Raw genomic sequence first — 24,467 nt, 5'->3', positions numbered from 1 at the left:
CCTCTCGGCCAAAGGACGGGTATGTCTCCTGCATGAAATGCATCAGTAAAAGTGCTTATACCTACTCTATACTATACTAGGGACTTAAGGAAATGAGACCAACTAGCCACGGTAATCTGGCTAGCTGGGCGAGTTGTGTACATGAATACCTCCCGCTGTATTGCAATGTTGCAAAGGCACACAGGTGGCGTATTGCTGCTCAACAAAAGCGACTTCGGAAGTTTGTTGAAAACGTTGACATGCTCAGAACAATGCTGAAAGATGCCCATTTGGTTTGTATCTTCTTTATTCTAGAAGCAAACCTGTGCTTATTCAACACGTACGAATGTGTGCGAGTGCGTGTGGGCACGTGAAAAGCTGGACATGAAATATCGCAGGCTACGATGCCAGTCTTAGTCACCGGGGCAACATCTGCACCCAGCCTATAGCGAAACGTTCGTGAACAGATGTCATGATGCCCCCTAAATAACCCAGTGGGACATGAACCAAAGCAACCCGTTGTCTTTTCTCAATTACCTGTTTAAATGTTTGTTCAGTTCTACTTCCCATAGTTCAGAACACGCTATGAGTGTGGGCGAAATCTTCGTGGTTGGCTTTAAAATGTGCCCTTTTCTGAAGTTATTCATCAAATTATAAGTCGCAAAAAAGATATAATACTGTTTGTAACCAGTTTTACACCTCTTAAGTCACTCTTAAGCCATTTATTGCAGAAGTTTACTTCCTTCTCGGCGCACAAACGTTGCTCTATGTTGAAAGATTAACAGTTGTTGAAAAGGGGCTAATTTTTCTTAGCCTTCTAAAGTTGAAGAATACCGGAGATCATTGGAAGCCTCATGCAATAGCGCCTGTTTTAGATTTATTGACATTCTGTCTACTGTACCTTAACATTGTCGCTGCTATACACGGATGCAATACTTGTAAATGATCATTCGTACTGTTTTTCACAGATAGTTGCAAAGAGTTAGTTAAACCTTTAGTAAAGATGTATTGTCTTTTCTTTTGCATTCCTAGATGCTGCGAAGGTGTTAAAAGAAAGGAAAAAGGTCGTTCATACTTGACGTAACTTTTATGCTTGTGCGCACAATTTTCGATGGATTGTCGCCGTACCACTTGTACAACTTGTTGCACTTTCTTTTCTCGTCACTTTTGATTAATAATATACAAAAAAAATGTTCGTATAATTTCGCAAAATATGATGTTTCTCGCACACGCCAGCTGACCGTCACTTGGCTGCGCTAGGCAAGCAGAGCCTTTGTTGAAGCTCAAGCCAGCCAGCCGGCTGTAATAGCGCTCTGTTGTGAGATCGTAACGCGCGAACTAATACTGTACCACCAAAACTACAGACAGCTTAGCTGTGTCGGGAGGTGAAAGCTGTGTCTTGATGGGAGAACTTGTCATCACGCAAAAACGCGTCCGTTCACGTTACCGAGTCAGTGCTGTGACATGCGCGTTACAGGCGTCATAATATTCTCTATAGTTCGCCTTTATTCCCCTGTGTCACGCCAGTGCAACACCACTAACTATAAGGATTTCCTGACGGACGGGTGCGCATTCTTTTTTATCGTGCGCAGTTCTTCGCAGCACGCAGGCAATGGTCATGCTCGGCCATTTTCTATTTACACTCACACCGAAATGCGGCTGCGGAACCGGTGGCACATCACTCACGCGGATTTGTACGCAGCAGCACAACGCCATTAGAACTCATGTGCAGCGTACCAGATTAAAACATATTTTACCTCCTGCATTGGCGGCAACGGCATGCAGAAAATATTTCGTTACACACTCCGTACGAATCCGGCTTCTCTCAGCAGCTTCACTTTATTATCGTTCATGGCGGTGGATAGTTTTCGTCGGGATGGCCCCTCGTCGCGCTTCAACATTTCAACTTACCAGAAGGTGTACAAGTGATGTCTTGTAAGGCGGGCGCTAAATATTATGGTGGGTTCAGTAAACTTCAAATCCTCATCCCTTTCATGTATTCAGACAACAATCGAATCGGTCTTCTACCGGATGCTGCAAAAGCACATGCCGCGGACAGCGAATTCGGAGAGGCTGGAGGAAATAACATCGGATCTATTAACCGCGACTCCCACTTCAACCGTCATTTCGTTATGCACGAGTTCTGCTCCAATACCGCAACCATTTCGCTTGAAAGAGTTCCAGGACCTCGCCAAATGCGAAAGGGGAGACCCTCTCCGCGCAGGGCGCGCTGGGAGCGGGATGCGCGCAGCAGCGGCGAGCGCGCGCCGCTGCCCAGCCGGCGGCTGCGGGCAAATATTGTCGGCCAGCGCGCGCTATTTTGCCCGCGCATCGGGCCGTCGACTTCCGGCGTTGCGGCGGCGCGAGCACGGATCCAGGTCGTCTGCTCACTGTCGTGCGCGCCGGAGGCCGCCCTGTTTGGATGCAAGCGCCGGAAATATCCGCCACCAGACGGATCGAGCGGCCGGGGCTCCCGATCCTCCGCCGCGGTGAATTATTGCTCTGCTGAGGCAGAAAACTCCGCGGATGGATCAACCGCTCTCTCCGAGCGCGCGAGAGAGATAAGGGCGAGCGCGGTGGCTCGCGTCCAAATGGGCTGCCGTCGATAGCCGGCTGGCGAGGATCCGGGCTCTCCATGACGTGCAAAGGGTTCGCTCCTTGGAGCGCTCCCTGGAAGACGGTCGCCCGCGCGCCCCACCCCCATTCACGCCGCCGACGGTCGCCGCGCCGCGGCCGGAAATGGAAATGGCCCGCGCGCTCTCGACGACGCCCCGCTGCGGCCGCCGCACCGTCGTGGCCGCCGCACCCGCGCTGCACAGCTTGCCCGTGCCCGACGCTGTACGGACGCGGTCACGGAGAACCGCAACTGCCGAGTGCAACGTCTGGGATCCTGCCGGTCCTTGTGTGGCTTTCGAAAGACGGCGATTCATTCCTGCAACTTCGAAATGAACTGCAGTTATTTCCTAGGAACCCAGATCCAGCACTGCATCCAAGCGCAGAATCTCTGTATTTTGAATAAACAAAATCTGTATTGTGGTATATTCTTGTCACTTCACTAGATACACGAAGGTGCAATCAGTCTATGTGTTGATTTAATGCCAGCTTAATTTGCGATGTAATCTGTCCGATAGCCCATGCACACTTCCACATGCTGCGATATCTTTTCTTAACACTCGCTAGCCTAAGACAAAGGAATTCCGTCTAAGCAACGATTAAAATTTGCACACACTGAACTGAGCATATCCAGCTGTGTTGGCCTTTCGTAACGCGTTAGCAAGGACCCCCCTTGGACATCTTCCTCAAGTTCAATGTTAAAATAAGTCGTGTAGTGACTGCGCCACTCGTGAGTTGTGTACTGCTTTGGTTATGCGCACTTATTAAATAGATGGCAAACTACCATTGATAAACTGATGTTAGAAGGGCGGGCATGCCGGTAATATATATCGGCGTTTCTGAAAACCGTTTTCAAACTTAAAGGTTTAGGGCCTATCATTTTACTGGTTGCAGCAGTTATAAGTGACACAGGCTGCAGTCAGTGCGTTTCCTGAGCATGACATCCAGTAATACATACGAGAATAAGTACTGACAATGTTGCACTTGCATCATTAGGACCGGCCACTCGCAAGCACGTCAACTTCGTGTACATGGCGTCTCGCGTAATTAAGTCTCTGAACCGCTGACTTCACGTGCACATACGATAAATATGAATCGCGTGAACAGCCTGGCACACACCAGTATCTTCCTTTCATTTTGAGGCCAAGTATCCTTGTTGCGTTTTGGACGTTACAGTCAATTATACTGCTTGCGGACTGCGTGCCCCGGAAAACTGCCTACTTCATTCATCCTTTTCCCTGAAGAAGCCAACGGAACACACACAAACACACACACACACACAAACACACACACGCATACATACATACATACATACATACATACATACATACATACATACATACATACATACATGCATGCATACATACATACATACATACATACATACATACATACATACATACATACATACATACATACATACATACATACATACATACATACATACATACATACATACATATATACATACATACATACATGCATGCATGCATGCATACATACATACATACATACATACATACATACATGCATGCATACATACATACATACATACATACATACATACATACATACATACATACATACATACATACATACATACATACATACATACATACATACATACATACATACATATATACATACATACATACATGCATGCATGCATGCATACATACATACATACATACATACATGCATGCATACATACATACATACATGCATACATACATACATACATACATACATACATACATACATGCATGCATGCATGCATGCATGCATACATACATACATACATACATACATACATACATACATACATACATACATACATACATACATACATACATACATATATACATACATACATACATACATACATACATACATACATACATACATACATACATACATACATACATACATACATACATACATACATACATACATACATACATACATACATACATACATACATACATACACTCCAAAGCCGCCCGGTCTGAGCGACAGCAATGGCCATGTTATTTCCCGCTAACAGTGCTTCTGCGCAGTTTGTTGGGTTTCTGAAGCTCAGAAAAATAGCCGAAAACCGCATTCACCATTATTTGCATGTTACCGCCCTAAGCACCTACTTCGCATCATCAGTCGTTCCTAAGGGCCTTCGCATAACTGTAAAACCAGCTATACCTGAAACGTCCGACAGGAATATAACAAGGTGGAATACAATACTAACGACCACTTTGCTTGAACTAACCCGTTTGTTTTAGAATACTGTGTATCTTGCGGTAAAACGCTACTTAATACAGAAAACAAACTAAGTTCTTCTTAATCATATGCGTTGGAAAAGTATAAAACCAAAAACGAGATGAACTTTGAATAGTTAAAACAAAAAAGCCGCGGCGAGACAACCTAGAATGTTTTCCCAACAAACTTCCTAACGGTTACGAACTCCTTCTTAATTCAACAGCCACAGAATGTCTTTCCTCTCTGTACTGGCGGCACTCGCCGTTAACAAAGGACGCAGTCTTCCTGATTTCTCCAATATAATCAATATCTCAGATTACGAACTACGCTTCGAAGAAAGTAAAGTGTTGTTCCGTGGCCTCAGCTTTTTCCCTGCCACAAGCGGGACGGCGAGTTTCAGTTGATGAACAATTTGGAATATTTTGTCCGGAACATGTCCCTTTTCACAGAAACCTTCAGTTCGCGAGACAAATGCAATGGAGCAGTTAGCGTCCCGAAATGACATAATCATTAGGCCGGCTGACAAAGGTGGTGCTGTGCCGCCGCGGTGGCTCAGCGGTTATGGTGCTCGGCTGCTGTCCCGAAAGACGCGGGTTCGATCCCGGCCGCGGCGGCTAGAATTTCTTTGGAGGAGAAATTCTAGAGGCCCGTGTGCTGTGCGATGTCAGTGCACTTTAAAGAACCCCAGGTGGTCGAAATTTCCGGAGCCCTCCACTACGGCGTCTCTCATAGCCTTAGTCGCTTTGGGACGTTAAACCCCATAAACCAAACCAAACCAAACCAAAGGTGGTGCTGTGGTAGTAATGAACAAGAGCGGCTACGTCGCAGAGGCACACAGGCAGTTAGTAGACGAATCCCTTTTTCAACTTGTAGAGTGTGACCTCACAGAACAGTTCAAAGATACTCTTAAGAATACATTGCTATATCTTTACAATATCAACGAAATTACAGAAAGCGCTTTTCGGTCAGTTGTCCCACATAGCCCAATAGCCGGTAGATCCAACTTGTTACCTAAAATTCACAACAAAAACATTGGGGGTCGACCCATTGTTTCCGGCGTTGGCACTGTTGCAGAAAATCTGTCTCGTTACGTCGACACGCTCATTAATAATCTTCTGCCCACACTTCCGTCTTACATAAAGGACGCCACGACTTTCCTTTCTGACATCACTGATCTTATCATTCCTCGGGGTTCTTTGCTTGTCGCGCTCGACGTCACTTCACTTTAAACGAAGATTCCGCATGCACATAGCACGTGAGCGCCTACAATGAAGCTTGCCTGTAAAAGACAGTAGATATTTGTACTTTGGCCATCCTACTGAAACTTATTTTACAGCTTAATGATTTTGAGTTCGAGGGAAAACATTATGCGTAGATGAATGGTACTTCAATGGGTACGCGAATAGGCTCCAATTATGCACATATTCATGGGGATGCTTGAAAACGAATTTTTGGAAAGCCGATCTTTAGTACCTTTTTACTCCACGCGCTACATCGATGATATATTTTTCATTTGGCCCCATGGTGAAGCTGGATCCTATCATTTATTTCCGATTTCAACTATGTGCATCCTTCCATATGATTTTCCCATACTTACTCTAGATGCACAATGAATTTTCTTGGCGTTACAGGGTTCACTTCACGAAGACAGCTTAAGTACAGCACTGTACCGCAAACCGACTGACTGCCAGCAGTATCGCCACTTGGATAGTGGCCATGTAAAATATGTTAAAACCAACATCCCCTGCAGTCAAGCAGTTCGCTTCAAACGAATCTGCTCAGAACAATCTGATTTTGATCGGAACTGGCCACACTTCGTAGCTCGCTTATTAAACAAAAATACCCCCCCCCCCCCCCCCCGCTCATAGATGACACCATAAAGCGCGCTGATATACAAGTCCGAAGGAATCTACTGCCAAAAACAAACCAAAAATTCAGCATTTTCATAATAACTTGGTCTTGGCTCATTCTGCATCCGCTCCGAAAGCTTCGACAATCCTAACGAAGCACTACAACATTCTCATGCAAAGTGATCGCCTGAAGAACATATCCGTAGAGCCACCCAGAGCAGAGAAGATTCAAAACCTGCTGAATATACTGACTTAATCGAAAACCAATTACCCAGAACCCATAGGCTGTCACCCATGTAACAAGAATCGATGTAAAATATGTCTGCACATGACCACATATCATAGCGTCAGCAGTACTCGTTAACACTTTCGTTTAAACATTCACGGTTACTTCACCTGTGATAGTTCAAACGCCATCTATCTACTCCGATGTACCGTATGTAACTTGAATATATAGGCCAGACTAAAACCCCCTTTAGATTACGCGTTAACAACCACAGAGCCCTTTCCAAACTTTCCCCTACCAAGGCATGTCCAGCCCCCCGTCACTCATTCCATGAAATTTCAGCTACTATTCTGGAATTAGGCTTTAGAACTAATCATGATCGAGAAACTAGGGAGTCCTTTCTTATCTGTAAATTCAATACAGTATGTTCAGGTTTAAATGAAAGCAGAAACGTTTAATTCATGTAGTCTGCTATTGCGGGACGCGCCCTATGTCCGTGCATATGTTATGTTCGTGCAGTGAGAAACTTGCCTGAGCCCCTGCTTTTCTATGAGAGAATAGATTGCGCGCATTAAGTGCCGGCTCTCGGCATGTCCTGGCACTGCGCTTACAGATTTTGCCAAGAAAAACATGAATTAGGAAGCGCAAACCTGTCCTACCACAAGTGACGGCCGTGTTCATGCTCACAAGTGCAACATGCGGGTATTTGCGTGAATCAATTCATGAAGTGGAAGTCGTTCCTGCGTGCAATGCGCGGCCACCGCCAGTCTTCGAAATTAACCAAACGCAATCCTTGGCGAGTATACAGTTATCATAAGTTGTGCTTGTCGAAGCATTTTGCGCTTTTAAAAGTTTCCGAGACTCCTACGAGAAATGTGCAGAGCGCTCACGGCAGCAGACTGCTGAGTTCTCACTTCACAAGAAATCTTGTTTCCTTCCCTCATATTTCAATGCACAGGTAGCAGAGGTTCCCGCTGAGCAAACCCAGCTTGCTGCGTAAATGGCTCCCAGTAAGGGGGCAAACAGACTATAGGCCTAGCAGGCACCGGACACTGTGCTCGGCTCACTTCGAGTCAAGCGCCTTCGGATGCTTCGGATGTTAAATGAACTGCGTGCATAGCTGTACTACATAAGCACAAAGCGCACAAAACATAAGTAAAAACTAAAGTGGTGAAAACGAAACTAAACAATAAAAAAATCAAATCCATAGCATAGTCAACAAGGCACCAAATGTCAATCCAAAGTGCTGTTTTCCCGGCATGCATCGGGCGTCCATGGGGGATGAAGTGCAGAGCCGCCAAATTCCCCTGTAGTGAATAGTACGGAACTCTATGCTTAGCGCCTTCTTTGTGGTTTTCTTCTTCTACACCTTCGACCTTCGCCTATTGCTTTTAAAAATGCCTTTTTTTTCGTTTCGCGTCACAATGTCTGATCGATAAAATGCGGCTGTTTTTAAAAATTAACTGCCGCTGATACTGTTCTGTTATTGCTGCTGCTTCAACTGAGCACTTCATATTCGTGACATCTGTCATGTGCAAAAGCTATAAGGCCATTCATATTCCGCATGCGCATGCCACGTAAGCAGATGCTCATCAACACGAGCATATACATGAGACACCCATATGTCCATATGGATTCGCGCCTACGGCTGGCTGCTTCCACTCTTATCAGTTACTCAGGACCACGCAACCGTTTACCGCGTTCTTTCACAATCGATTGGTGCAGGTTCCAGTGTCGAAGACAAAAAAAAAGAAGAAACACAAACCAGAATAGCATTTCGTGAAGAGCACGCTCAAAGAGCCCCAGGAAGCCGCTTATAAGTTGCGCATGCTAACTGGCCACCTTCACGTGGCATGCAGTCATGCGCCGTGTCTCGCGGCTTGACGCTATATTCTTGCGTGGCACACGTTTGTTGTCACTGCCGCGCGAAGCTGTATTGATTCGACGCTTCGCGATGTCCGACGGACCCCGCACCGCTGCGACGTCAACGCCCAGGGAGTCGACGCCCATCTTCGGCAGGGTTGAACGGCGAGACCGAACGTCGTGCGCCGACAGCTTCACGGCGAGCCCCGTGTGTCGCGTCCATGTGCCCAAAGCGTACCGCGAGCCGGGCGACGAAGAGGAGGGCGTGCCGCTGAGCCCGGCGCCGGCCAACGTGACGACGAGCAGTGGACCCATCTGCCGCATCTGCCATGAAGGGGACCACGGACTGCCGTTGCTGTCCATCTGCCTCTGCTCGGGCACTATGGGCCTGGTGCACCTGACCTGCCTCGAGCACTGGCTCAGCGCCAGTGGCAGCGAAGCCTGCGAGATCTGCCACTACCGCTTCAACGTGGAGCGGCGGCCCCGGCGCTTCCGCGAGTGGCTGCGCAGTGCCAACGTGCGCCGCGGCTTCCTCGGCGACCTGATGTGCTTCGGTCTCCTGTCGCCGCTGGCGTTCCTCTGCGGCGTGCTCTGCCTGCACGGCGCGGCGCAGCAGATGCTGCAGCAGCGGCTCTGGGAGTCCATAGGGCTCACCACGCTCGCCTTCCTGCTCTTCACCGTGTACAGCGCGTGGGCGGTGCTAACGTTCCGCTACCACTACCGCAGCTGGAGGAAGTGGCGCGAGGCCAACCCCTACGTCAAGGTCGTGGACGCGCCGCGCGAATTCCAGGACCTGCCCGAGAACGGCGGCAAGAAGGTGGAGATGACCGTATCCCATGTCGCGGTCCGACTGCCACGGGCCGGCAGAAGCGCCCTGCCTTCGGGATCGGGCCTCGATTCGTCCTTCGAGCTGTACTCTCCCAACACTGTGGCGTCCGGCAGCACCGCCTGGGAGTACTGCACGTCGCGGCTGTGAGGAAAGGGCCACATACTTTTAATGTAATTTTTTTCCTCATCGCTCAGCGAGCGCTTTTATTTTTCCACTGTTGCCTGAGCTACACATTTGAGGGTTTTTTTTTTTTAGGTTGCTGAGTGAGCGCTCTTATTTTTTTTTTTTTTCAACATTGCCCGGACAGCACATTTTGGGAGGCACAATGTGTACTACGGCAATAAAGCGCTCTGAAGTGACCGCGGTTCGCACAGCGTGACCTGATTTTTCTAGTGTCGCTGCCGTGCAAAGAGAACGCACCTTACGTTTGAAGTGGCCTGCGTTTAGCCAACGTTTCTAGAAGTGCCGTAGAGGGCAGATCTGCTGTGACAGCGGCAGATAAGACAGCTGCGATCGCTGTTTCACTGTAATCCGTTTATTCGTAGCGTGAACTCGCGGAAGAAATGTCATGTTTGCTGAACGATTTGCCCTGGACAGGCTTTTGCACATAGCAGGCTAGGGGGCCGGATGGTCGGTTTTTCTTTTTCTGTCAGCTTTCGATACCGGCACAGAGTGCGAAGCTTGGAAAGCCGAGCATAGTAGGCGATCAGTTCGGCACAGCTTATACAAGCCAAAGAGCGCACATGTTTGACATTCGTGTAGGCCTCAGTACATAGGTGCTATAATCCTTACCACGTAATTTGGGAAACAATCTGCGTGGCGTTTCTTTAAATCGTGTTTGAATTTGGCCTCATCGCCATGGTGCTTTTGATGACCACACGCCTACAAAAAACTACGGAATTAAGTGTTTGCACTTTTTGGAGCGCAATAGCTCACTCAGACTAAACGTGCTTCAGTGCACGCGCACTGGTTCCTGCATGGCGGCTTGGCAGCAAAAGAAAAAATTTTCGATTGACAAGATGCACCTGTTTATTGCGATACGGAGCGGGCGTTTATGCGAGTTCTAAGAAATCCTCTGAATCGCATGGCGTGCACTGACCCTTACATAGCTAATTTATCCGCAAATTTATAAAATATGCGGTGCAAAGAAAATAGACAACTGGTCCTGCCTTGTCTGTTCCGCATGTTGCAGCCGCCACCGTTATGGCGCTCGGCTGCTCACCCGGAAAACGCGGGTTGGATCCCTCCCGCGACATTCGAATTTCGATGGAGGCGAAATTCTAGAGGCCCGTATACAGTGCGATGTCAGTGCACGTTAAAGAACCCCAGGTGGCCGAAATTTCTGGAGCCCTTCACCTGGCATCCCTCATAGCCTGAGTCGCTCTGGGACGTTAAATCTGACCCAAACCTGTTTTATATATTGCCCTTATTCACCGGTATACCCTGTTTGTAGTCGGGCAATATGGCTCAAATGCGCTCGCTACGACCGTTATTCGCAACTGTCCAATTCACTTCGTGTTTATTTTTGCAGCGAAAAACAGTTATAGGGAGCCTAGCCCAATGCAGAACGAGCGGTCCTCACGCATCCTTGGCCATTTCGTCTTATTTGCGGTCGCGCGGGCTAGGCTGTTAACGTTTCATTGTGGAAAAAAACAGCGCAAAAAAAAAAACAACGGGAGACGAGATAGAACCAGCACGAATTCTGACTATCAAATGAATGTATTTATTGCGTGAGCTCATAAATACCTACTGCCGGACAAATGTTTAGCTGGCGTGCGTGACAGTCGCTTTTTCTGCGCTCCTGCGCTTTACGACGAAGCAAACTTCCGGAAAGCTCAATATTAAGCACGGGCTTAGTGCACGAGCCTATGCTTAGATTTGATATTTTCGTAAGTTTTCTCCGTCATAAGCTGCAGGAGTACGTAAAATGCGGCCGTCACGCACGCCAGCTAAACATTTGGCCGGCTGTACACGTGAAGAAAGCATACACACAAGAAAAAAAAACTGCGCAACGTCACCAACTTTAAAGTACCATGGCTGGTCAGTGAAAGATTTAGATACGCCAACTCACTGCGAGACAGAAAGACAAAAGCGTTCAAAGTGAGCCGCGTTTCTTTTGCAAGTCTGTTATTCTGAGATCACTGTTGATATATGAAACAATCCCAGCCGCTCTTCACTGGGTAAGCACAGGCGTTTTCTGTTGTATGTATTGCGCCTATCGCCTGACTCTATCAGAGAGGCGAACAGCCTGAAATTTTGAATATTATATATAAAGGAATTGCAGCGCTTAAACTGACAGAAGGTGCGCTATCGCTTTATTTTTTTAGTTTATATGTAATTTAAGTAAAGCTGGAAACTGAAAGGAAAGAGCTACAAACACCAAGTGGTCAGGTGAATAGAAATCAAGCTTACCAGTGGCGCATTGCCTTTTATAGCGCCTCTCTTTCATGGCGGATGTCGTCGCAGTGTGGTGGTATACCTATCCCATAAAAGAGCCTGTATTTCCAGTAAATTAATCACCATCATCATCACTGTCGTCATTGAGAAGAGCAGAGCTACGTTTATTGCAAGACAAATACCGCCTTACTAATACCACATTACACCGGCCGATTTATTTGTATCATCTCTCCCATCCTTTCCCCTCTCCCTGCCGGCCCGACTACGTTTCCCTTGCCTCCACTCTGTGCCTCTGATAGACTCGTGGTTATCTGCTCTGCACGTTACGCGCTCCGGTTTGTGTTTAAACAGTCAGTTTGGCAACCAAATAACTGTCCATTAAACCTCGCTTTTAGAAAGGAAAGAAAAAAAAAACTGTTCAGAGGAGGAGACGAGCGTCTTGCGGGCGGAGGATGGTGGTGCGCGAGTCTTGAATAACTGTCGGCACCTGCAACACGCGCGGAGGACCACAGTTGTGCCATCCGCGGGCAGCCAAACTCGACGCACGTACCAACTTATTGCCGCCTCTCGACATCCATATGCGCGGACGTCAAGCGCTGGAAAAGCGAGCAAGAGTAAGCAGGGACGTGTCAAACTGAAATGCGCAAGAGGCGCCGGGGCAAGAAAAAAAAAAGAAAAGTAGATGCGAGGCGAAGCGCGCGGAAAAGTTCGCGATGAGTCGCGGAGCAAGTGAAGAAGCGCCAAGGAGGTGGGATGAGGAGCGGGGTGCCCCGCGCCGGCGACCCGTTTTGTCCAGTTGCCACCGCGAGACCGCCGTCGTGCACTTCCGCGGCGGAAAGCGGGAGGCCCGGTTATTTAGGGACGTACACTTTCTGACAAGGCTTTCAGGCTTCCCAATATTTGCGGGGGCCGCGGCGGCGCATCGCGGTCGCCCCGCAAGGCCCTCGCGGCGTCACCGGCTGCCCCTCCGAGTGCGCGGCCCATGAGCGGGGCGGACAGCCTTCTGGAGAGCGTCCAGGAGATCGGTATTTCGGGCCCGCGCTTAATGGACCGGGATTAACCCTTTCAGCAACCGGAGTAGCGCGGTTTGTCGCGATGACTTAGCTCCGAGCCGCATTTCCAAGGCGGACTTGGACAGCGGGAGCCGGCTGTGCGCGCCATAGTAGCGCGTGAGTCAGGGTTAGGCGGCTCTCCTCTTGTCTCGGTGCATAGAAGGAGACGCCCCGGGTTGGGACGCTCAGAGAGAGCCGTTTTCTTCAACGTTTGCGGGTTCGAGGAATCCCAGCGGCGTCCTTCCTCGCTGCCGCGTGCCTTGGGCCGTCCGGTTTGGCGCATGAGCATCTAGTCGGGTTATCGCTCTAAAGAAAGCTCGCGGCGTCACCCTGACCTTCCATTCGCCCCCTTTATGAAGGCAGTGTACTGCACGCACAGTTTTATGAAACATTTCATGCAGGATGAAAGGCATTCACCGATGTCAGTCGATAGTCACCGTTACTGTTAGGTCTTATTGCCCCAGCGTTGTAATTGTCGTTCAAACTCAAGGCGGAAAGGCTGTGCTTCCACCGTTAGGGATCAACTAGATGACGCAGTGGCTTCCGGTGGAGCTCATCGATATAGGCGTCTTGAATATGGAAACCGCTGCTCTAGAATGCATCTCCTTCACAGCTGCCGAAAGTGACCTGTATTTGCATTGTATACCGGGTAAGAAGCTCAGTGCAAGGACAACGTCCGTCAATGACGTGTTTGAGTCACCTCGGTGCCCAATTCGAACGGCCTGCACAATTGTACCACGTCATGCATATTTTTTTGCTTCACCTCTTGGTGCAAGAAAAAGAACAGTCATCGCCAACTGCGCGGTCATTATTTTTTAGAGTAATGCAGCAAAATAAACTGCATGTCATGGTAAAGTGGAGTAGGCAGTTCTAATTTGGCGTCGTAACCACTGAAGTGGGTCATCAGCGGACGTTGCGTTTCCATCGAGCTTCCTGCGCACTTCATGAGCTCATTTGCGGTTTTGTGCGGGAAACGCCGGATTCCCTCTAGCTGCAGAGCTTTAGAGAACGACTTTTTCTTGGTTTCGAAAACTGATATGGCATAGCTTTGTCCATGGTTTCGAACTCCACATGTGCACTAACGACCAGACTGTGTAATTAGAAAAATATTTAGTGAATTTTGGTTAATTTGCTACCTTAATGGTACGATTTCTGAGGTAATTGATGTCCGCCATGGCATATACTTTTTTTCCGCTGCAAAGTTTCTTATTTTTAGGAATATTTAAAGAGTTTGCTATAGCACACGGTATGCCCCGCAGTTCACGTATTGCTTGTTGTGCAGCATATTTGTGCCTGTTATTCAAAACATTCTTGCCGCCACGCTGAATTTAGTTGTCAGAAATTAGCTACGCGCAACGCTAAATAATCTTCAAAATATCCTTCCTGGATACCCATTACTCTTAGGCCACTGCAGCAGAAGTTCCAGATTCACCTCTTTATTTGCAGAAAAATAACTGGGTACACCTTTCAAGCATCGTTTTACTGAAGATTGAACTTTAAATGCCTTCTCTTTGAGAGCAATCTTTCCAAGCCGGATCTCGCAATTGGTTGAAGCTGCTGTGAACGCAGCTTATTATAAAAACCATCCAATTATATGGCACATATGTATCCGTATTGTTTTCATGTGCATGCATGAGCGCTGTTAAAAACTAATGTGCAGGTTTAATAGGTGTCCAGCAGTCACAAAATGTAGGGCAGAGAATCGATCACAGGAACATCACTGGCTCTGATCGACCAGTTTTGCGTTTTCAGTGGGCCTTCGCAGTCGTAAGCAGCTTACGCAGGCAGCGCGCGCGGGGAGCGAGCGAGCAGCATAAAAAACAGAGAGCGCTACCAACTTGCTCGGCTGGGGATCGATTTATCCTCCGTTCGAGGAAAAGGTTCCACTGGAGGAAATGGTCCCGCTGACGCAAGTTCCTATATTGCGCCACTGCAGAGCGCTATTCTTGAGTCAAGGCAGCGAATAGAAAAACCTCTACGAGATAGAACGAGTGAAGAAACGAACGTCCCACTCAAGCAGGGTGGTGCAATGTGAGTCAAAACTTAATTGTATTTTATTATAGTTTAAGCGACGAACGATCCAGCGCTGTTTCACAAGCGCCACTGTAGCGCCCTACCTGTCGTGTGATGTGACGTCTTGTGATAAACCCATTGCAAAGCAATCCTTTTTCAGCGGGGCTATTTATGAACATAGTTGCTGCAGGCGTTTTCAATATCTCATCGCAGTATTATAGGTTGCACGTGTTATGTAACTGGGTTTCGTGGATAGCGTCCTAAAAATTAACCTGATCTCCCAAGTCATTACCGTACTTGGCATACGTAATCACTCTCTCGTGGTTAGATGGAGCATGTTTAAGTGCTTCTCAAGGCGGCTAAGGTTTACTTGAGCACGGCCACTGAAAACAGTGTAGCGTTCGAAGATTTAGCTGGCGATATAGAGCACCCAAAGCCTAATACACATTAAGAGCTCACCATCCTTCTTCAGATCAACGGGGCGGAGATGCCCAAAGAGAGGGAAGACAAATGGTCGCCTTGCACAAATCTCCGCCATGGAAAGATTCACGTTCCCTCCTGCAGACTTCTCGCTGCGGAGGTCCCTTGGGTTTGGGAAGAAGGCGCAGGAGGAACGGAAGCGTGGCTTTGCTTTTATTTTTTTTTCCTGCGCTTCTCTCACATTTGCTCGTCCGCTGTTTCCGAGGTGTCCTTTCTGGCCCTATTTGTTTCCTGTTTTCGTCACTTCCCGAGTGTTCGCGGCGGCCGCCGTGGTCCTTTCGTCCTGCAAATCTCGTCAGAGACTAATGATTTTCTCAGGGCTCGAGTCCCGCCTTCCCCACCCCCATACCCGAGCGCCTGTGCGGTGCATCTCGCAGTCGCGGCATTGATGTATTACGGCCCTCTCTCTCTCTATCCCCTCTTTCCCTCCTGGCGAGGACTGCGCATCTCTCCCTTTCCCCGTCGCGAAGCTCGCGACGGCTCATGCCTTGTCCCGCGCAAGTAGAGACAGAATGCAGTAGGGACCGGCTTTTCCCACACCTCGAAGACGGGCGCGTGGGTGGCGGTCTGCCCTCTTTCCCTGCACGGCCGCCGGTCTTTTTTGCCACGCGGCTTAAAGCGTGCAGATGTTTTGTATTCGGCCCCGGCGGCCCCGAGTCTCACGGCTGCCGCCGCTCTGCACGGCTTGTCCTGCACGCTTCACTCCGAAGCGCGCGATGGCGGGAAGAGGCGTTACGAGACGAGCCCGGAGCGCGGTCCCGTGGAGACGACTACCGCCCCCCCCCCCCCACCTCCCACCATGCCGCTGCTGGCAGCTGCGACTCGCCCAGAGCCAGGGAGCAGAAGTTCTAAAGTAATCGGTTGCAGGGCATCCTAATGTTTTCTGATGACGTGTGTCACTCGATCAAGCTGCAGGGTGCTGTGGTTGATATTTCGACCTCTTTGCCTTAGCTAAATCGTTTCCTATTCCGTTGTATTTTAGCGCTGTCACCATCGCGTCATAAGTTGCCGACGAGTTGATAATGCACCGACGAAGTCATATCACGCCGTAAGTAAGCAGGGTATACATGACTGCTTTCGGCATCACCAAATATACTGCGTGGATATTGGTCGACGTGCGCTATTTGCTTTCTACACTCAGCGAACCACGTACGAGAATACCTCGGCCTCAAGGCGTAGCTCTATTTAATTTTTCTTTAAAGGTTCAGGCAGGAAGCTTTAACGAGCACGGTGGGAATTTTGGTTGAACTGAACCAGGAAGATATTAAACCAAGAGAAAGAGAAATCTCAACACTATAATAGGCTCATAACTCAAGCCTGTTCCCGGAATACTCCATGCCTTCGGCACTATGTTTACATAGCGTCCAACAATTCGAAAAAGAACAAACAAAACAGCCCGAGGTTGAAGCAAGAAAAGAGGAACAAGGGACGTCCACTCGAGGCTCGCGCGTCGTTCGCAGGGACGCCCGCAGCACGGCGCCTCGGGCGACAGGTGAACAGGATAGGGAGAAAGCGTCATGCGGGGGCCGGGGAACTCGACTGCGCAGAACTTTTGAATCTGGCAGCTAGGAATTCCCTTTCCCCCGCAGGCTCAGAACCAATGGCGCTGACAGCCGCTAATTGATCTTCTGCGCGGAGCTTACGTTCAGGTCTAGGCATCAGAGCTGCCGGACGTCGGCGAGCGGAATGTTTACAGTGGGGCTAAAAATGATGTGGGGGCTTTAACCAAGCAACGAAAAACGAAAGGATCAAGTAGTTACAGGTTCGTATAAAGCTCACAAAACTGCATTAACCGGAACTACGCAGTGAAGCTGCAGCTTCGGTCTGCACGCAGGAAGGTGTCTGGGAACACATGAGCTGAAACTCTCACCACACAGCTGTTTCTAAAGTGAAACACAGTTTTACTCGTTGCTGGAGATAGCCTGCTGCTGATCGACACTGTAGGCGGGTAATTGGCGTTGGCTGGGTCGGGAACAACTGAAAATTAAAAAAAGAAAGACAAAACAAAAGAAATACATGGTATTCTTAAAACTCACGAGTAAGCAAAGCGAAGCGCGTAAGGCTTACAGTATTTTTCTTTTCTTTGCCAGAACTATGCAGCAAAAGTATACGCTTGACACAAGTTCGGACGTCGTAGCCCTAAAGAATGTAAATACATTCTACAAAACCTGCTACCACTTCGTATTTTCTGCTTTTAGATATTCGTTAAACGACGACATGACCCCTCTATCGCCAAAGCCTACCGGTTGGAACTGCGGGCGATAGGACGGATATCAAATTTAAAATCCTTTACATATTAACAGCGCTATGCTTCTCGGTATGTGTGTGCATGCATGTGTATGCGCTTTTGCACTTCTGTTTTATGCGGTGAGCACGCCCTGTCAGATTTTCCGTTGCACAGTATTGCTAAAAACGAAAAAGAACCTACACCGTACTTGCGAAAAGGCCCCAGGCGCAGCCAAAAAATTGAAGTGCGTGAATTTTTAACGGACGCAAAAGCAAGAAAATACTGAAATTGAGTAGATTCTTCTTAAAGATAGACATTCGGCCACATGCCTGTACACCCGGTAAATCATTATCAAAAACTTGCCGCGTTCGTAAAGTCCGCTAAAGACAATTGCTTCGAAATACCCTGCATTGTTCCCGTAGCTTCGTTTTCATACGCAGAACTACAGCGCGCACAAATATATGTAATGTTCCTTCAGTTTCAAATGGGAACAGTGTATAGATATGAATGGCGCGCGGTCACCACTCTGTGCGAGATTGTACTTCAACATGAAACACTGTTCCTGGCTGCGATGCATCGTTGCTCCTTGGTGAGATACAACTTTCCATGGGTGTTTTGGCACACCGCAGAGGAAAACCTAGCGCTTGGCCCGCGCGGGGGCATTTCAAAAAGCAAACAATCCGTGTTTTCTTTTAAAACGGCGCTTCGTTCCATTGAAAACACTCTTCGTGGGTCGCTGCAACGCCGAACAAACAAACAACCGTGAGTGGTGAGCAACCCGTGTAGTCTATGGGGCCCAACAGCGGCGACCCGACTTCACGCATCCTATACAGAAAAAAAAAGAAGAAAACCACACTGACACGAAAGGTGATAGCAGTCTCCACGAACCGCGGTAGCGTTCCTTACGTCCTGGCGGCTAGTATGTTACTCTGCAAACACGTACTGCCACTCCTATCCATTCTCATGAGTTTTCTTGAACTGCGGTTTTCGTTCTGAATTCGATACCTCTAGTTCTGAGAATGAACCGTTGCAGTTGCGCAAGAAAGCCTGATATAAACCCAGCACGTTACTATACGCCCTTCGTCACACGTCTGTGGAACGAAACTTTGGAGAAGGAATCTAAATGCTTTGCATACAAGGCTCATGTGCCGTTAAATTGCAAGTATGTAATTACATGTACCTTGTAATTACAAGCATGTAATTGGAAGCTTCTAATTACAAGCATGTAATTGGAAGCTTGTAATTACAAGCATGTAATTGCAAGGTTTACTGTGTGATTCGGACCCTCAAAATGAGGCTTGATAGAGTTATTTCAGGATGCGCTAATGAGACGATGAAAGTGAGTGTTTGGCTAATACTGCGTCCCATAAACTTCTGACCGCTGGTATACATTGCAGCCAATGACGGATACAGGAGCGGGTGGGTTTGGACGATCACCTCGTCCTCTGATCCCCTTCCATAAAGCTACTCTTTATCCCTGCGTCCAACCTCTGCGTTAGGGTGTGTTTTGTGCAATGAATTTTAGTTTCTGAATAGGTCGCATATTTATAAGTTAGTAAAATCGCATGCTTTTGCTAACAGCAATTCAGTAAACAACTAAAACCAAAGAATAGCCATTCAAATATACAGACACGTCCTGAGCTATACAGCCCCTACCCCCCTCCCTCCGCATGCACACACACGCACACACACGCACACACGCACGCACACGCACGCACGCACACGCACGCACACGCACGCAGACGCAAACGCACACTAGGCTAGTTTTGACACTCCCCTGATTGCAGCAGCGGTCAAGCCAACATAGTAACAGCAAGCTTGTGACCATATTAATGTAATTAAGAATGCATAATGCGGCAGTGGAATGAAATCCTGCTTTCAAGAGTGTAGGAAGGAAGGAAGGAAAAACTTTATTTTACTCTAGTCCTTTTTCCTGCGGTTTGGGAGCATCTTCAGAGACGTTTTCTCCTTGATTTTACCCCCAGGAGTCTTCTCTGTCGAAGTCGTCCGCCTCTAATCAGTGGTCGGTTGCCCTCAGTCCAGGGCTCCGCTGGCCACTGCCGCCCGAAAAATGCTTGAGAAGCGAAACCTTAGCAACTTGAACACGTCGCGTAAAACTGATTGACCTGTGCTGAGGAGCTTACAGAACGAGATACTCTCAACTTGACACAAATGCTGGCACAAATAATCTCTTCGCATTATTCATGTTACTCAAGGCAAGCTGGTAGTGAGTCATTGGTCTCAGCCTTGCATGAAACTGACATCAGGAGGCGCAGCACACCTATTTACATAATTAGGCACATTAGAAGCTACCGTGCGCGACGGACAGATAAAAAGTGTATTCCTTTCAGAGATCCATGCCCTCGACGAGTGATTGCTTGCTACCCTGAGATATAAACTCGAGTCGTAAAGATCCACGTCAAGAGGTGAACCAGTATGATTTAGTCGATACACTCTCACCTAATGACGAACTCGCTACAAAGTTTAGCCGCAGGTATGAGATTTGCATATATCTCTAATAACCTCGAACACACCTTTCTTTATCAGCGAGTGTATTTGTTTTGATGTCATCATATCTTTAAACCACTAACAGTTTTACGAGCGCTGTTTTTATGTATCTCAACATTTTAATGTTTTAACCGAGAGGTAGGCGATAAGGACGGCTTTTACGCCTAAGGCTGGCAGCGGGCACCTTTTCTTGCCTGCGGGAGTCGTCCTATGGAGGATGCTCATGAATAAACCGGTGTACGTCTGAAGCCTCAGGGAAGCCAATGCAGTCAGCGCTCAACAGCAAGCAAATGCACATGAGGCTTGCCGTATACTTGTATGCATGAAGTTGACATTAACTGCCACACGATATCGCATAGATGATGTGCATCAAGTTCCACACAAGTACGACCTTTAAAACTTCGATTAGTTGCCTTAGCCAAGCCGCTTGACCGAGTTGGCTTTTTAACGGGCGATAACAGGCAGTTATTAGCATCACATTTCAAGGGCTGAGTTATTTTGTCGTGTTTTTGAGTGTGTGAATGTGTGTGTGTGTTTTTTATCTCTCTCCAAGTTGTTCTTGAGCTGCTGTGTCTTTCTTATGTTAATACTCTTGATAATGTTGATAATGTTAATGTTGACCATGAACCCTGTACTTTGTATTTCTTGTTGATTTTACCGACCACTGTATTATGAAACGACCGTCCCCCCCCCCCCCCCCCCTTATGTAATGCCCTAAGCCAAGGGCCCTTAAGGGTAAATAAATGATGTTGATGATAGCTTGTGTACAGCCCCTCGTCGGAAGCTTGCAGGGTTATTTTTGAGGAAACAATCCTACCCGTGGCACTGCGGCCACAAAGTTATCGGAAAAAAAATGCCTTAATACTTTGCTTTGGGTGGAAGGCAGCTCTGCGGAGCACACATCGAGAAGTATACTATTGCATTTTGCCCTGCTGGACTGTAAGGTGGTTATAAGTTCACAGAAGGTTAATGGTCGGGCCACAGCTTTGTCGGTAGCGTGGTAAAACCAAGCGCTGCTGTTTTGAGCGTACAGCGCAAAGTACATACATGATCTGAATGCATTTCATAAAAAAAAATGCTGGTGCATTTGTGGAACCAATATCGCTGGCAAGTACGTATGGCTTCCCTCAACCTTTGTTTTTCTAGAAGGGCAAATGCTGCGAGTTTTTTCTGCAAATTCACCTCACGCAGTCGACTGAACGCACTGCGCTGAGCTCAAATTCCGTGAACCTGCCTGAGATGGGGCAACGTTCCTCCATCGTGCCTTGCGCAGCTTTTGCAGGCGAGGTGCGGCAGCTCTGGCAGCAGCATCTCGATGGGACTGCGCTTTGATGCGCAAGTCATGGCGACGTTACAGTATCGGGAACCAGGGAACAAGCATCGTATGCAGCTCGCCCTCGAAGGAGAGTAGTTGTGTCTGTGAACCAAGAGCACGGGCGCACACTGCACTGCTGTACTTCGCCGCAGACTCGTTTTTGTTTTTTTCCTGCGCCCTTCTCCGCCTTCAGTACGGCCTTTGCGGTGTCCACATAGAAGATGCGCTGCCAACTAAACGATAAATACGCGCTTCTACTTATCTGTAAGCTAAAATGTTTTGGAAAAGCTTTGCGTCCAGTGAACGTGAATGCTGTGTTGCTCGAGTTTCCACGTTTGAAAATAGCGCCGGCGGCGCGTCGGAATGGTACCGCGGTGTCTACACAAAAATAAAAGAAAACTACGAGCATCTCTCACCTTGTAAAGGAATGTAATGTGGGAAAGCCGGGTTAATGTTTTAAGAAAAGGCGCGTTTCAAATTGCGTTTACTTTTTGTGAGATGACACTAAGTGAGAGCACATTTTGAAAGACTAATGTGGCTGTTTTATTATCTTGTTGACTGCGTGTGCCACTTGACTTGTTCATTCAATGCCGCATGGCATTCCCTGATGGTATATGAAATAAAATGAACATAGCGGGAGTTACTGCATGCCCTTTCGAGGATTATGTCTCGTTGTTACTCGATTACTGTGTCGTTACAGACGGAGTCCAATCTCTGTGCTCACAAATTCGGCAAACCATGTATGATGACAAACTTCAGGTTTTTGTACAAGTCCGTCTGCGTAGCATTACTTTGCCGCTGGCCTTCGCACGTTTCCGTTTAAGCTGAAATTCGTCTTCCAGTGAACGAACAAGCTTCTCTGGTGGTATCTTTAGTGCTGATTTCCACTCCATTTTATTTTATTTAGTCGGGCCCTTTCGCCGCTATTTGATTGTTAACACGGTTAAACACGAATACGATAGTGACAGGGTTCTTGCAGTGTACGTGCCGCCCGCCGGCGAGCTGGCAGCGCACTGGTCGCTGGCCGTTGATATGCCTAACCTGCTTCGCATTGAAGCCGCAGCGGACAGCTCTTTGTTCCTAGCCACTGCTTACTATAATATGTCTAATCCTGTTACCAGTGCACTATAAATAGAGTAATCATTCATTAAAATTACGGACATAGTTGGTTTCCACAATGTTTTCGGTAGCGAAGAAAGCAACACCAGGTCAGGGACGCCGCAATACTTTAGTTAGTTTGGGTTCACTGCATGACAGCGATGCGGAGTGGAAAATGAGTGCAGGAGATCGAAGACCACCCTCAATCGCGCCTCAAATTCACCTCGTCACGTAGTTTCACAGCGCTAGCGCTAACAGCAGGTGCCTAAGGCCGCGCAGCCGACCCGTCTCCGCACGTGAAAACTGATCCAAAAAGCCGTCAGGAGAAGCGCCACTTGCAGGGGCGCGGCGCGCAATTAGATATATAGAAAGAACGACGAAATTGGAGTTGATTACACTGCGCTACTTTCCTGCACTTTTATGCGGGATTTTAAAGGGCATAATCTGTGTGTTCGTATAACCAATAATTCCAAATATCCGGGTTCGATATATCCGGGCTCGACGTATGCTTTTAAAAAAATGTGCCATCACCTCTCATTTGGCGCATAAGTTTTTCAGCGCGGGTCATAACGCACTCAGTAAACGTGAGGCGGCGGTATGCAAGACAGGGTTTTTCACGAGAAAAGCGCTCGAACAGCTAATGCGCGTTCGTCAATATTATGCGCGCTTCTTTTGTCACACCTATAGCCGGCAGGCGGCAGACCACAATTGGGCGGAACGTGCCCTGATTCGTTTCCTCTTACAGCAAATTCGCGAACGTAGAAGTCGCAACGGCCACAGCAGAGTCAATCATAACGATTGTCTGCGATCATACTTGCTGCGTAGTTCGTCAACAAACGGGCGAAAATCGGCAGCATAGTGCGCTGTTCGGTGAGAAATTCGCGGGCAGTTTGTCATTCAGATGTGGCGTTGAATGAAATACGTTAGAGCGCGACTGCTGCTCGAGTGCTTTTGAGAATCCCTCGAAGCTCACGTGTACAATTCACGATAGCACACAATGAACGTCCCGAAGGCCACAAGCTCGCGTTATCGTCGCCGATGTGTACGCGCGTGAGCGTGGTCAGCAGTTTGTTCTGCAGTCCGCGGCTGCTCACGATGACTTCACGCAGTTTATTTCGCACCCGGGGAACCTATTTCTACCCTACGCGCACGCTGCTGCAAGACCCCAGATGCACGCGATCCAGTGGGGAACCCTCACCGGAATAGTAGTGAGCGGAGGCGCCATACACTTGCACCTTGCCGCCGTGGCCACTGATCTGTTGGCTTTCGGTTTTTGGTTTGCGGCTGCGTTTTCGGTTTTTGTGGCGCCTCTGACTGGTCGGACTGCAAAAACGACATAGAAATGATGTCGCGGCAGTTCATTCTTCGCAGGCGCTTTGAAAGTGGAAGTGTTTTGGGACATTCACTTGCTATTTCTGCAGCAACTCAGCCCCCTTTCCGCGCGAAAAAAAAGTCGTCAATACTGTTCTCGATGAATAATCTATCCCGTCTTGCTTAGTTTGATATTTTTCTTTCATATGCCTTTAAGCAGGTGCTCCCACTTGCTTCTGGCTGTTGCGTCGCGGTAATGGTAACGCCTTCGTCAGCTCAAGACGTGTACAACAGCCGCTTCGCATCAGTAATGCGCACTGTTAAAAAGAAATGCACGGACACGCAGCCGTAACTGAGCCTCAAAAGTTTCAGGTGTTGATCAGTTTCTCGCTATCACCTTTTTACTATAAATAAGTATAACACTAGTAGCTTATATCTGACGTATTTTGTCTGTTC

General features: G+C 48.0%; 2 protein-coding genes across 2 annotated transcripts in view; both read left to right on the top strand.

Annotated features, from left to right (window-relative positions):
• Positions 1-24,467, top strand: part of LOC149350528 (forkhead box C1-B-like) — a 109,836-nt gene that overhangs the window by 62,288 nt on the left and 23,081 nt on the right. The window lies entirely within an intron of this gene.
• LOC149350529 (E3 ubiquitin-protein ligase MARCHF3-like) lies at positions 8,780-9,757 on the top strand. The gene has a single exon (XM_089576895.1). It carries the CDS (start codon positions 8,780-8,782, stop codon positions 9,755-9,757), a length of 978 nt encoding a protein of 325 aa, XP_089433021.1.

The sequence above is a fragment of the Amblyomma mixtum genome, chromosome 3 (assembly GCF_055824585.1).
Source record: "Amblyomma mixtum isolate Tamu chromosome 3, ASM5582458v1, whole genome shotgun sequence".
NCBI lineage: Eukaryota > Metazoa > Arthropoda > Arachnida > Ixodida > Ixodidae > Amblyomma > Amblyomma mixtum.
The sequence above is the reverse complement of the archived record's forward strand: the minus strand, read 5'-3'. Positions and strand labels throughout refer to the sequence as shown.